Source organism: Oryzias latipes, chromosome 19, assembly GCF_053564925.1.
Source record: "Oryzias latipes strain Hd-rR chromosome 19, Olatipes_Hd-rR_3.1".
Classification (NCBI taxonomy): Eukaryota; Metazoa; Chordata; class Actinopteri; order Beloniformes; family Adrianichthyidae; genus Oryzias; species Oryzias latipes.
Genome location: NC_136255.1, coordinates 22,562,110 through 22,575,626, shown reverse-complemented (window position 1 = coordinate 22,575,626; position 13,517 = coordinate 22,562,110). Strand labels below are relative to the sequence as shown.

The 13,517-nt window shown below is 39.7% G+C and overlaps 1 protein-coding gene across 1 annotated transcript in view; it reads right to left on the bottom strand.

The window, feature by feature from the left end:
- The window catches only part of LOC105357389 (IgGFc-binding protein-like), a 51,051-nt gene that overhangs the window by 562 nt on the left and 36,972 nt on the right, over positions 1-13,517 (bottom strand). Inside the window, exons 67-77 of the mRNA XM_078937266.1 lie at positions 12,942-13,342; positions 12,663-12,859; positions 2,665-3,060; positions 2,300-2,583; positions 1,943-2,214; positions 1,729-1,848; positions 1,367-1,551; positions 1,126-1,286; positions 504-749; positions 263-422; positions 90-183 (exon numbers count right to left, since the gene is read on the bottom strand). Of these exons, the coding sequence (XP_078793392.1) occupies positions 90-183; positions 263-422; positions 504-749; positions 1,126-1,286; positions 1,367-1,551; positions 1,729-1,848; positions 1,943-2,214; positions 2,300-2,583; positions 2,665-3,060; positions 12,663-12,859; positions 12,942-13,342 (2,516 nt within the window). The remainder of the gene's footprint in view (positions 1-89; positions 184-262; positions 423-503; positions 750-1,125; positions 1,287-1,366; positions 1,552-1,728; positions 1,849-1,942; positions 2,215-2,299; positions 2,584-2,664; positions 3,061-12,662; positions 12,860-12,941; positions 13,343-13,517) is intronic.

Sequence of the window (13,517 nt, the reverse complement as noted above, 5' to 3'; positions counted from 1 at the left end):
AGATACAAAATAATGGTAGGAGAGATTGGTCAAACTCTATTTTAAAAACAATTCAAATACTTAAAAAAAAATAAGAGTATAAGTTGTACCATATTTCTTCATGCCGACAGGTCCGAATGAGATGGGTTGTGAGTCATAATGAGACAAATCCCTTTGGAATCTCCTGTGATTTGGGTAACATTGCTGCAGCAAAACAACATTCAGATGTTTTAGTATCTTCAGTGTGTTAAACATATTGTCTTATTTAGCTGGTTTTACTTACAGGTGTGCAATCGCTACCATTCAGAAGACACAAGTGGACATTACAGTGAAGGAAAATTGAAGTGAAGTTGGTGAAAGTGAACATCCTGAAGGAGAAACGAGCCACTGTGGAGATGCCACTCTGAATCAGCTCAACTGTACCATCTTCTGGATTAGGACATCTGTTAGAGGAAAAAGTTATGTAAGATTTTGGGCTATGAAGATTAGATATTAGGAACTTCTGAACATAGATGAGATCTTACTCATTAGTAATGAGATCCCAGCGGACAGGGTAGTCTTCGGTGTTGACTGGTGTCGCCCAACATGAGTCAAGAATGGTGGCAAGTTGGTGTTGATCCACCCCTTCAGTCTGCACCTCCACATAAAGCTTCTCATCTACTTCTATGTCTGTTTCACTTGTAAAGGGAAAGTGAAAGTCTGGATCCATATAGGAGGTCATCCTTATGTGATAAGAACCTCTGCCAGCTGGTAGCTTCTTCTTCAATATACTGTAAAAGAGACAGTTAAGATCCTTAGATTGGTTAGGGAAACTCAGTGGTCAAACATGTATTTCTTTTTTTAGGCAAGACATGCATTTTTTTTACACATTTATAGAAATAAGGAAAACCTCATTAAAATTAAAGTTCAAATTATTACAAAGCAGATTTTTTTGAAAATTGAAAATTACTTTTCTAGTGTGAGGTTTGGCGACTAATTGAAGTACAAAGTTACCATCTAGTCCAAGATTTTAAACTCCTGACCTACTGTTTGACTTACAGGCTGATCAATCCATGAAGATACCCCAAAGCAGGACAGTTTTTAAAACATTAATAAAGTAGCTATCCAATAATCAAAGAAAGCATGTAAAACAGAAGGTAATGTCACCTTTCCACAGGGTTGATGCCCACATCCATAGACTGAGCCTGGGAAAGTGGATAAGCACAGCTAAAACACAGCTTGAGTTTCTTCTGACGACTGATTAAAGTTCCAGGAGGAGCTGTTTCACTCTGAATGTCGTTCTCGTATATGAAATGGGTTCCATTGCTCTAAATATAGAAATGAGAAATTAGTATAATTAAAGCAAAAAAAAGATATCTTTGGCAAAAGTCTTGTGTGTGATTTGTACCCTGAGAACGGTGCCACAAAGATGATTATTGTTGTCAAAGTGGAAAACCAGTCTTCCATCTTGAAGAATCCCATTGCAAGAGCTATCGCGAAGATGGAGAGCACTGGAGTGAAAGCCGGCTTCAAACAGTTGACAGCGAGACACAGACATTGTGCCTGAACTGCTTTCACAAGTAATAGATGAGTCTATTTGACAGGGAAAGCAAATAGAGAAAGCATTTCAAGGTTAGCAACACATTCATTTTAAAAAAAAAAGTCCAATTTAGCTGTTTTAACCCTGCTCTTTTTCAAACAAAAGAAACATGTTCCTTTACTCAATACAGGCATCTAAAACACACAGGAGCTTTGAGACCTTCTCCTTACCGTAGCTGTCATTGTTTGGTCTATGATGGTGCTCATCACAGAAGCAGCCGTACACACCATGTTTCTCTCCACACCACTCATTCTCTGTGCAGTTCAGCTGTTCACAGGGATCTGACTGAGCTGAAAAGAATAGACCAGAAGGTTTATAATAGAGATATTTAACCTCATCTGTTTCAACAGGTTACAAAATGACATCAAAGTAATGTAACCGTACCACAGTGCAAAGCAGGGCGCCATTCGGGGATGTTCAAGCCTAAAACAGTGCAAGTTTTCTCATAGGCTGAAACTGCAGAACACAGCATGCCATTGGCTGGAGTGTAGAGACAGAGATCATAGACACAGGAAGAGAAAAACAGCTGTGGGTCAGAGTGCAGGTGACAGGCACTGAATGGACCACTGGTGTTGGTGATGATGCTGCAGACTTCAGAGTATTCTTGTGAAAAACGACAGTGTCCATCTCCTTTTATTTCATCAGTGGATCCACATCTGGAGAAAAATTACAGATGTATAGTCTGATAGAGCACCAATGAAACACTGTATGATGGAATGATGCTTGTGTTCAGTAGCTCACCCTGCCTGACTGGTTGGTGACTTCCAGCTGTGTCCAAACTCAGTGTCATTTTGGGCGAGTATGCCACTCGGTTTCACTTTATCATCTGAAGGATCTCCGTTGAAGTTCCCACACATCCCACTGACTTTGTTCTGATAGTACTGACTCATTCTGACCAATAGAGTACTCTGACCATCAAATTTGACAATAAGGTCATCTGCATCAAAGACTACAAAGCCTTCTTGTGTTGACACTTGGGCTATGGCTCCTACAGTCGTGGGAAGAGACACATCAGATCCATCTACCTGGAAAAGAAGAATTCAACAGAGTTAAAGAAGACGTGACAACAGAAGAACAAAGCAGTTTGCTCTGAGAGTTGAGTTTACCTTCACTCCTCTGTTTGGTCCAATCCTTACATGCACACTCTCTGCATCTTTAGAGAAATGTATGTCCACTGATGACACAAAGGACACATGGTTGTTGCCACGGTGATTGTTGGTGGCTACAACCTCAAACTGGGTGTGATTGTTGCCATGACTCCCAGTCTCAGTAATGATATAAGAGCATGTTCCTTGGAAATGAGCCAGGGCGCCATCAAAGGTGATGTAATGGGGGTCTCCCCAGACAGTGCAGGTGGACATCCCATCATAACAGCCCAGCTGGCCATCCTTGATGGTGCACTGTTGTGCAGCAGTGCATGATGCAGCGGCACAGTGCACAACATCAGAGGTAAAACATTCACATCGCTCAGTGCAACCATCTTTCCAGAAAGACTCTCCAACCTATGGAACAGGTTAAAACAAAAAAAATTAATTTAATTTCATGAATACATTTAGAAATCCCAATTCAAAATTGTCAAAAGTTTCTGCACAAATAAAGGAAGGAATATAAACCAGACCAAAATAAATTAGGTTAAGGTTTTTATAGTCAAAGTGTGAAGGAATTTGTTTTATTATTATCATTGTTTAAATGTATTTCTTCAAATGTTAACTCAGATTGACCTTTTTACCTCTTCTGAAAACAGTTCTGTGTGTTTGGTCATCTGCTTCTCATGCCCAGCCAGGAACAGGGGGGTTTTACGACACACTGTCCTCAGCTGATAAGTGATACTGTTTGAAGTTAGAATCCAACCAAAAGGGTCATTTGACGACACCCCCTAATGAACTTTTTGTCTTTGTCTTGAATTGTTACCTCCCACTTGTGTTCTTAATAAAAGCAGCACAGGGAGGGGCAGCCCTTTGAGAAGAGAAACGTGGTGGACCTTTTCCAACACATTTGCTCCTCTCCCTCGTGCATGAGAAACTTGATTCTTGTTGTGGTTTGTTGTTTATAATTGTGTTTTTCTTTAATGTCTAGATGCATTTATCTGACATTCTTTGGTCCTTCGAGCCGGATGACAACATATCTGCGTCCTTGGGGGAGGACCATGCCGATTGAAGTCTGTGCACAGCCCGTGAGACTAGGTCTCCGGAGGAAAGTCCGTCGTAGTGAATTCTACGCCGGCCAATCGACTGGTCTGATCCCTGGGTCCGGATTGACGTTATTCGTTAACCAGTCAGACCACAACGACAAGGCAAGTACAGCGCTTTTTCAGGGGTTCAAGTCCCCGAAGTGGCCCAGAATTCTGAGGGACAGGTTCAAGTCCTGTTGCCTAAAACACGTGTGGGTTTGGAGTCCCGGAAAAGTCCAGAATTCTAAATAAAGGTGTAGGTTCGAGTCCTGCAGCCTAAAACGCGTAAGAGGGTTCAAGTCCCTAAAAGGCCTAGAATAACAACAAAAATAAAATAAAAAAAGTTTTTTTTTGGTGTGAATGTGAGTGCATGTGTGAATGGAGTGAACTTGTTCGAAACAGTGAGCAGCTGGAAACCTTGCGGTGTTAACACAAGGCTGCTTGTTGGAGTAGAACAAGATTTCATCTCATTAGGCTTTAGGTGAAAAGAACCCAGAGTCTAAAACGGGTTTTGCTCCTGGGAGGACCCTAAACGTGTGACCGGATCAGACAATAGGTCTGACCTAGAAGCTTGTTGCACGGGGAGTGAAATTCGGTCCTGAGAGAAATTCTCTGTTGGTTCTGATCACACTCTGTGACTAACGTAAATAAAAAAAAAAAAAATGGGGGAATTCAAATAAAAAAGTTGAATTAAAATGAGATTAAAAATATATGGAAAGAGGTTTATCCAGGTTCAACTACATTCTTGATAAAATGGGATAAAAACTAGGATTTTAAGGGGAATGTACTGAATTAGTTCAAAGGTTACAAATTAAAAACAAAATAAAAAATACAAAAGAAACAAAAAAATAGTGAAGAACAAATTTGTGCAAAACTGTGCTTAAATGAAGCAACGAAAAATAAAGAATGGCATTCAGAAAAGTAAACCTAGAGAAGCATGTCTGATTCCTAAAAAAGAAGAGGATAAATCAGTTGTGAGACTCAGACCCCTGCAACAGCAGGCTGCAGCAGGCTGCAGACCGAGCAGGAGCAGGATGAAAGGGGGGAGAGCAGAAACCAGCTGATTTCTCACCTCCTCCCTACCAGGGGACAAATGCTCCTCTGTTGACGGGTTTTTACCCACCAGTGACTGATTTAAATACACCAGAAAAAGGAAAAATAATGTTAGGAGGAAAAGGGAAAAAACATGAATGGAAAGAAACTTTGGGGGTTGGTTTGGAAGAAGCTGGAGAGTCATCTGAACCCAATGATTGAAGTGCCCAATCCCAGAGCTGGAGAAGATGGCCAGAGGCCTACACTTCTTGTGTTTAGGACCTGGACATTAGAGGATGTTAGGAAGGCAGTGAGGGGAGTTATCTCTCACGGGCAAATGATGAAAGTTCAGAGAGCTTATCATCTGAATGGCATTAAATGTCAGAAAGCATGTATGACTGCTATGAAAGCAGACTGGGCAAAAGTAAAGGAATCCTTTGAATGATGACGATCCACCCAGACCTCTTCTGCATAACAGTCTAAGAGTTAATTCAAAGTCTTACACTTTTAGGACAAAGAATTAGAGAAGCCTTTCCAATGAGACCTGATTATGGAAAGATTGGTCAAACTAAACAAAAAGATGGAGAGTTAGTGTCTGATTTTATAGTCAGATTTAAATAAGTTTTAAAGCTAATAGTGGACTCAGAGATGATGATAATGATGATGATCCCTATAGACAACAGCTGAAACAAGCTTTACTGCAAGCTATGAGACCAGAGATTGCAGACTAGATAAGGAAACTTTACGTTGATCTACCAACAGGAGCACTACAACAGTTTATGAATTTTGCTGTTCATGCAGAAAAAGTGATGGTGAATAGAAAGAAATTTAGGAATCAAAGTGTAGATACATTTTGGCAGGAAGAAAGTAGTGATGTGTTTTTTGGAAGGAATGTGAAGAGAGGAAGAAATCGTGGTCGTGGTAAAGGAAATTTTAGAGGAAGGTCTAGAGGAAGTAGCAACAGAGGGTCAGAGCAGGTTGATGAGGGATGTTGGATTTGTGGACAGAGAGATCATTGGCTGAGAGATTGTCCTGAAAGGAAGAAATCAGATTGACTAGATGGTAGAAGTAATGTCAAGATTAACAATGAATCTGAACCAGAAATTCAACGAATTTGTGATGAATTTTTAGATCTCACTGAAGTTTGTCTTATGGAAAAGCCAGAAATAACTCTTTATGTTCAGGGACAACCGTTTGTTTTTCTTTGTGATTCAGGGGCTTGTAGAACTGTGATAAGAAGTTATTACAATGATTTTCCTAAGTCAAATAAAACAATACAAATGAGATCTGCAGATGGTCAAATTGAAACTAAACATTTGAGTAAACCAGTTTGTTTTGAAAATCCTGACACTAATGAAACAACAAGCATTCCTGTGGTTTTAGCACCAAACTGTCCTTTTAATCTTTTAGGGAGAGATGTCATGATAAGATTAAAGTTAGGAATTTACCCCACCAGAGAAGGGGGGATGCAAGCACGACGTTGCCCAGATACAGACATCTGTGTGCTAGAAGGCAGAGGTGAACCATACTATTATTGGACTTTAGATCTACCTAAAACTGATCTTGGACAGACTGCAAAAAACTTAATGGAGAAAGCAAAAGCCAGAGTGTCACCCCATGCAGATTTTATGTCTTCAGACATTCTGTATGTCATGTTAAGATGCAAAAAGTCTCCTGGCCCTGACAGGAGATATGATGAAGCAGTGAGTAAACTAGGATTTCAAAAATGTACAATAAATGATTTTTATTGGAAAGATGAAACTAGTTTCTGTACTGTGACAGCAAAAAATTTAATGTATACAGAAAGAGTGACAAATTAGAAACAAATGGCAGATGCAGTTCCATTTATTTCTTGTACTAAAGGTTCACGACAAAAAATGGGAAGAAATGAAAGAACATGTGCAGGAAGTGACTTATACTTTGAACAGGCAGAAACAAAGTGGGGTTTAGCTGTTGTAACTCAAGACAAGGTTCTGAAGGTAGGACCCCTGTGTGGAAATTCCTCAGCACAATCAGCAGAGTTGACAGCTTTAACTGAAGCATGCAAACTTTTTAAAGATAAGCCAGTTACGATCTATACTGATAGCCAATATGCGTTTGCTACAGTGCATTTGTTTTGTCAACAGTGGAAGAACTCAGGGTTAAAACGTCAACAGGAAAACCAGTAACGCATGTAGACTTACTGAAAGAATTATTGACTGCTGTAATGTTACCATCTAAAGTGGCAATATGTAAATGTGAGGGACACACACGAAGAACAGATCATATTTCTAAAGGAAATGCCTTTGCAGATGCAACAGCAAAGCAAGCTGCAACAAAAGATGTAGAAATATGCACAAATGAGAATGTGACTGCAGATGCACCCGCTGATGTTTTAAAAGAAATGCCACCCAGTGCACCAAAACAAGAAAAAATTTGGTTGAAAAAGGGAGCAAAGTTAGAACAAGGTTTTTATGTCAGCACAGAAGGAAAACCTATTTTACCAAAATCTATGTACAAATGGGCAGCAATTTTGAGTCATGGGCTTTGCCATGATTCAACAGGGGGGATGGTGAACTTATTAGAGAAATATTAAACAACTTGTGGATTTATGCTCTATAAACTCTATAAAAAAAAATTTTTTGTAAACAATGTGTTACATGTATGCGTCATAATCCCCAAGGCAATGTTAGACCTAAGAGAGGAAAATTTCCTGAATGAACTTTTCTTTTCCATACAATCCATATGGATTTTATTGAATTGAATAAAAGTAAAGGATTGAAATATTGTTTAGTGATTATTAATGCATTTTCCAAAGGGGTTGAAATTTTTCCATGTGCAACACAAGACGCTATTACAGTAGCTAAAGCTATTTGTAAAAGAATAATCCCAACTTTTGGCATACCACAAGTGATAAGAAGTGATAATGGTACACATTTTGTAAATCAAGTGATAGACAAAATGGTTCAACATCTTTGTATTGATCTAAAGAGACATTGTAGTTATCACCCACAGAGTGCAGGATTAGTTAAGAGAACTAATAGCACTATCAAATCAAAATTAAAGAAATGCATGGAAGAGACAAACAGACAGTAGCCTGACTGCATAGACTTAGTTCAGCTAAGTATGCGTATCACACGCACAGCAGGTCAACTTTTAACGCCTTTTGAAATGTTGTATGGACGTTCTTATAGGTTACCAGACATTGATACTACACAGCAACATTCTCCAGATGATGATGCAAATTTAGTGGATTATTTGAGAAAAATGTTTACCACTAAAGATGTGCAAAGGACAAATCAAGTGCCAGATTCCTTCTTATCTCCACAGGACACTTCACCAGTGCAGGTTGGTGACTGGGTGTTTGTGGAGGCCATAAAAAGGAAATGTTGGTCCAGCCCACGGGGGGAAGGGCCATTCCAAGTCCTGCTGACTACACCAACAGCTGTAAAGATTGCTGAAAGGACGTCTTGGATCCACCTGTCACACTGCAAGAAAAAGCATCTGGGTGAGGCTAATTCCAACTGCTAGGTGGGGAAGTCTGACTACAAAGGGAGGCAGCCGTATAGAAGCTGCTTGTCTCAACGTCAGCGAAGCCGAGACATCCACCTAGTCTTAGGGAAGAAAGCACACCAGAACTCTTTTGCACTACACGGATCCTACACTGTTAGAGGACTTGAGGAGGTGATGTGCTAGTAACCTCTCCCTCCCGAAGATAGGTACATATCCATGGCGTGTCCAACTGGGCTAAGAGACAGTTTATTTTGTTTAATGTTCCTGCTACTCTCAGCAGGAGCCACCAAAAGGATTTGATTCTTTTGGAATCGTTATCCACCTACAAGAAGACTCACCAGCGAGGAAAGACTAAACATTTCTCGACGATGGCTGAGTATTGATGAACATGATGTTTTGAATAGTCCAAAAATGAACATAACTCACCTGTATATGACAAATTCTTGGTATAGGTATGTTATGTTACTGGCTAAGGAAATGCATAGATCTGATTGCTATGTTTGTTCTGTAATTGAAGCTTCATCCCTACATCCTAATTTACAGGCAAAGCAATTTTCTGAGTGGAAGAGCGACTGTGTTATTGAATATCGTACCAGAGGGTATATTAGTACTGGAGCCGTTACCACTTCAAATGGTACGCTTGTAAGACCGAGTTGCGAGAGTTTGTATCAGTTTAAAAAACGGAAATTGACAAAATCATTAGCTCCATATGCTAGTGTAGAACCAGGAACTGTTTCCACATTGCGTAACTAACGATGGCACAGAGTTTTTAGGAACTTTGCCGACGAAGATGTCTCATGAACTTCTTGTTCCCTTCACAGTCCAGATAATCAATGACAGAGTTTCCCATGGTTATGCTGTTCCCTGCCCCAGAGGACGTTGTGTTGGATCTAATCCAGATTTAATTCCAGGTAACAATGGTACTTATGTGGTTCATCAAATGTTTTGGTTATGTGGGCAGGCCCTCTACCTCAGTCTGCCTAGAGACTGGAGTGGGATTTGTGTTTCTGTAAAGGTCACAGGTCACACTTTCATAGTTTCTGCAGTCCATGAGCCTCACCTGAGCCACAGACGTAACCTTATTGATGTCAAGCCACATGATTCCATTTGGGGATCACATGTTCCTGAAGACCATGAACACTGGAATACTGGGGAAAAGGTAACTATGGCATTGTTTCCCTGAGTGGGAAATGCTAAAAACGCTCTCAGAATTGAGACCATTGATTATTGATTAGGTTTATTTTTGATTATTTTTGAACGCTACAATTAAAGCATTTAAAGGCTTTAATGAAGAAATGTCAGGCATGAAACTTATGGTTCTACAGAACAGATTGGTTTTGGACTTATTGGTTGCTCAGGAGGGAGGTGTTTGTAAAATGTTAAATGATACCTGTTGTACATTTATTCCTGACAACACCAATGAAGGTCACAGCATCACTGAAGCATTACATCAACTTGAAAAGGTTCAGCAGGAAATGCAGGATGACAGGAAACCCCAATCTTGGGATTTCTTCTCCTGGTTTGCTTTTGGTTCCTGGTGGCAACTTTTGTTAAAAATAGTGACACCAATTCTTATGGTACTGATCATATGTTGTGTGTTCACTATGTGCATTTTTCCTTGTATTCAATCTATGATTTCCAGAGCAGTGAATGGTTGAGTACAAAGTGTTCCTATGATTTAAGAATACAACTTGTTATTAAAGGGAGAACAAGATGACTGTAATGATTTTGAAATTGAAATTACTTGAAAAAAGAAAAAAAGAACTTCTCATCTGAGTGTAAATTGAAAGTGTTATAAAAATGAAGATGTCACAGAAAACTGAAAAGAGATGTGATATTGGATGTGAGATTTTGACATTTATCAATGATAAAAAGGAGGGAGTATGTGAAGGAATTTGTTTTATTATTATCATTGTTTAAATGTATTTCTTCAAATGTTAACTCAGATTGACCTTTTTACCTCTTCTGAAAACAGTTCTGTGTGTTTGGTCATCTGCTTCTCATGCCCAGCCAGGAACAGGGGGGTTTTACGACACACTGTCCTCAGCTGATAAGTGATACTGTTTGAAGTTAGAATCCAACCAAAAGGGTCATTTGACGACACCCCCTAATGAACTTTTTGTCTTTGTCTTGAATTGTTACCTCCCACTTGTGTTCTTAATAAAAGCAGCACAGGGAGGGGCAGCCCTTTGAGAAGAGAAACGTGGTGGACCTTTTCCAACACATTTGCTCCTCTCCCTCGTGCATGAGAAACTTGATTCTTGTTGTGGTTTGTTGTTTATAATTGTGTTTTTCTTTAATGTCTAGATGCATTTATCTGACACAAAGTCAGACAAACTCATTAGAAAAAGGTTTTGTTTGTAACTCTATATATGATAAAAGCCAATTTAAGTGATCAGTGGAATACATTACATATTTTAGTGTAATTTTCTGTACTGAGTAAATAAGAAGCAGAAAAGTCTCTATGGACAACAGAACAGGAAGAAGAACTAAAATCAGTTACAGAGATGATTTCTAAGACCAGTGTGAGTCAGGGAGGACAAGAACAAGACAAATAGAAAAACAGTGGAACATTTTTTATGAACACGTGAGGGAAAACCTGTTAACTTTAAAAATAAGACATATATTAATGAAGAGATCAGAAAGAGGAACAGTTCAGCTTGAAGAAGAAGAGGCAAATGGCATGATGGTCTCCTTAACTTTCTAGTAGTCTGGAAAAAGATATCCATGCCAACTTTAACAACACACTTTATCAGAATCGAACGTTTTAATCCTGGTCATAAAGATTTGCCTTCACAACAAAGACTACTGTCACATATGTCAAAATGCCACCGCGTGGTCACCTAAATGAAAGGCAGGTGGCTGTGCGTTGCCATTTATAATTGGGATTTTTACTTGCTGCTCAGTGGCTACAGAAGTTTTAGAAAATGTTACAATTAAACTGTGAACAGATGATTTTTTTTACATTGGGCAGTGGCCACTTGAGGTTACCCATTGGAACTCCAACAAGTGGCAGGAAGGCAGCACCATGATAATTGACTGATGGGTGTAAGGGTTCTGTGGCTTTGTTTGGTTTTTGTGAGTTTTGGTCATGTTCTGAGTTTCCCTCATTCACACTGTTTCCTGGTCCATCATGATCCACAGTTGTTGTCGTTGCCCTCAGCCTATTTAAGTTTCTGGTTTTCAGTTCATCCAGCTCATTTGCTCTGTTGTATCACATTTCTGTTGCTCCATGAGTTTCGTCTTTTTCACTTTGTTTATTAAATGTTTTATTTTCTGTCACCAAGCCTTGTCTCCTGCCTCCACCACCAGTTCCAGACAGTGGAAGGGTCTCCAAGTTCCCACAAATCGTCTGATTATCATTTGATTTATTACTGACATCCCCCAGCCCCCCTGCCCCCATGCGGTAGCAGCTAATCTAGAAGATTCTGCAGATGCCTCCCCAACACGCCGTGGCAGATGTATTTGTGATTGTAGCAATAAGTAGGAAGAAGAGCAACAAGAGAAGAGCCCCAAAGTTGAAGGCTCTTTATTTTTGGAAACTCAAGGACTGGCCAAAAGTCCTGTAGACTTGAATCAAAGTACTCATCTTGAAGAACCCAAATTTAGAGATATTTGAGATAAGATGGAGCTTGTTTAGTTCAAGCTTTTTATGTCAATACAAGATTGTTAAAATATAACAAACTTCCAACTGAAACCAATTATATCATGATTCTGGGTGCCGCATTTCAATGAGCTGGAGGATTTTTCAGAAAACTTTTTACAGAGCCTGTTAGTTAAGAATTGCAATAATAAAAGGTTGAATTAACAAATGCATGAACTGATTTGCATCACTCAGATATGACACTTCTCATTTTTAAATCTTGCAGAAATGAAAGAAGATCATTTCCTTTAAAAAAGGTGTTCAGTTGTCTCAGGAAGTATGTCTGAAGGAAGGGAAGGAATGTAGCAACACTGTGCTTAGGTTTGTGATGTGTGACTCGTTTTGTGTCAAACAAAAGCATCATTTGGAACTAGTTCCAAAAGTTGTCACACAACCAGTCTTTGCTGGAATGTGCGCTTTATTTTAAAGACAATGTTTGACACGTTTTTCCTGTTTTATGTAACTTTAGCCTCTTTTTCTGTTACATCATTCAACTGATTTCTTTGATTGTTTCTTTGGTTGAAAACTGTTTTTCAAGTGTCTCCATAAAGTTATTTAAACTTCCTCTGTAAATTATTAGGAATGATGCAATTACAATCTTTCTGGAGAAAGGAAATTACTTTAGAAATAGACTTAAAAAATAATGAAATGGCTTTCATGAAGGATTAGGGTGAATATCTAACTAGTCTGGAGGCTACATGAATAAGGAGATAGCTCAAAGGTAAAATGTCCTACACTGCCGATAACGACATTCAAAAATCACTTACGCTGTAATAAAAGCCGTCATACTGACATCCACAGCTCCCCTCAGGAACACAGGTTGTACCACTTCTGACGAAGCCCTCATCACAGAAACATCCCTCTGAGCAAGCATGCTCACAGGTGGCATCAGTGCTGCTGGCACAGGTGCGGCCACAGTCTGTTCCACACAGCTCATAGTGGCTGTTTGCTGGACAGTTGATGCCTTAAAAGGAAAATGAGCAACATTTTAAGAAACATTTTGAAGCATATGTCCCATCATATAGATCTTTGAGTGTGTGACTCACTGCAGGTGGTGTTTTGTCTCCAAGGATAGATCCGGACATTAGCAGACTGACATGCGCTCACATATGTCTCAATGGCCCTGCACAGAAGGTCGTTTCCAGCATTCCCACCCACGCAAACGTCAAACACGCAGTCGCTGACAAACGGTGCTGGATCCACGTGCTCGTGACAGAAGCTGAAGGGGCCGTCAGCTGCCTGAATCACCTCACACTGAACTCTGGCGGCTTGATCGTTGGTGCAGCGTGGACAGGAGGAGCCACAGCCATCACTGCAGGTGTAGTTGCCTGGTACTTTCCAGGCTGCCCCAAAAGCATCAGGTGTGGTGACTGCTGCTCCATCAGGGGTGTGGAAATCATCATTAGGATTGTCGTTGAAATTTCCACAAAGTCCACACATGTTCCCTCTAAAAATAAGTTTGAGGTAAAGAAAAACAGTTAGTATTCCAACCCTGATGACAGCAAACTTTCTTTACTTCCACTCCCATCAAAATCATGTTTTTGTGACATTTTTCTGCTAATGGAGGACATGTATGAAGAAAATAAAGCTAAAAATTGCATTTCTAAGCATTCCTTTATTTT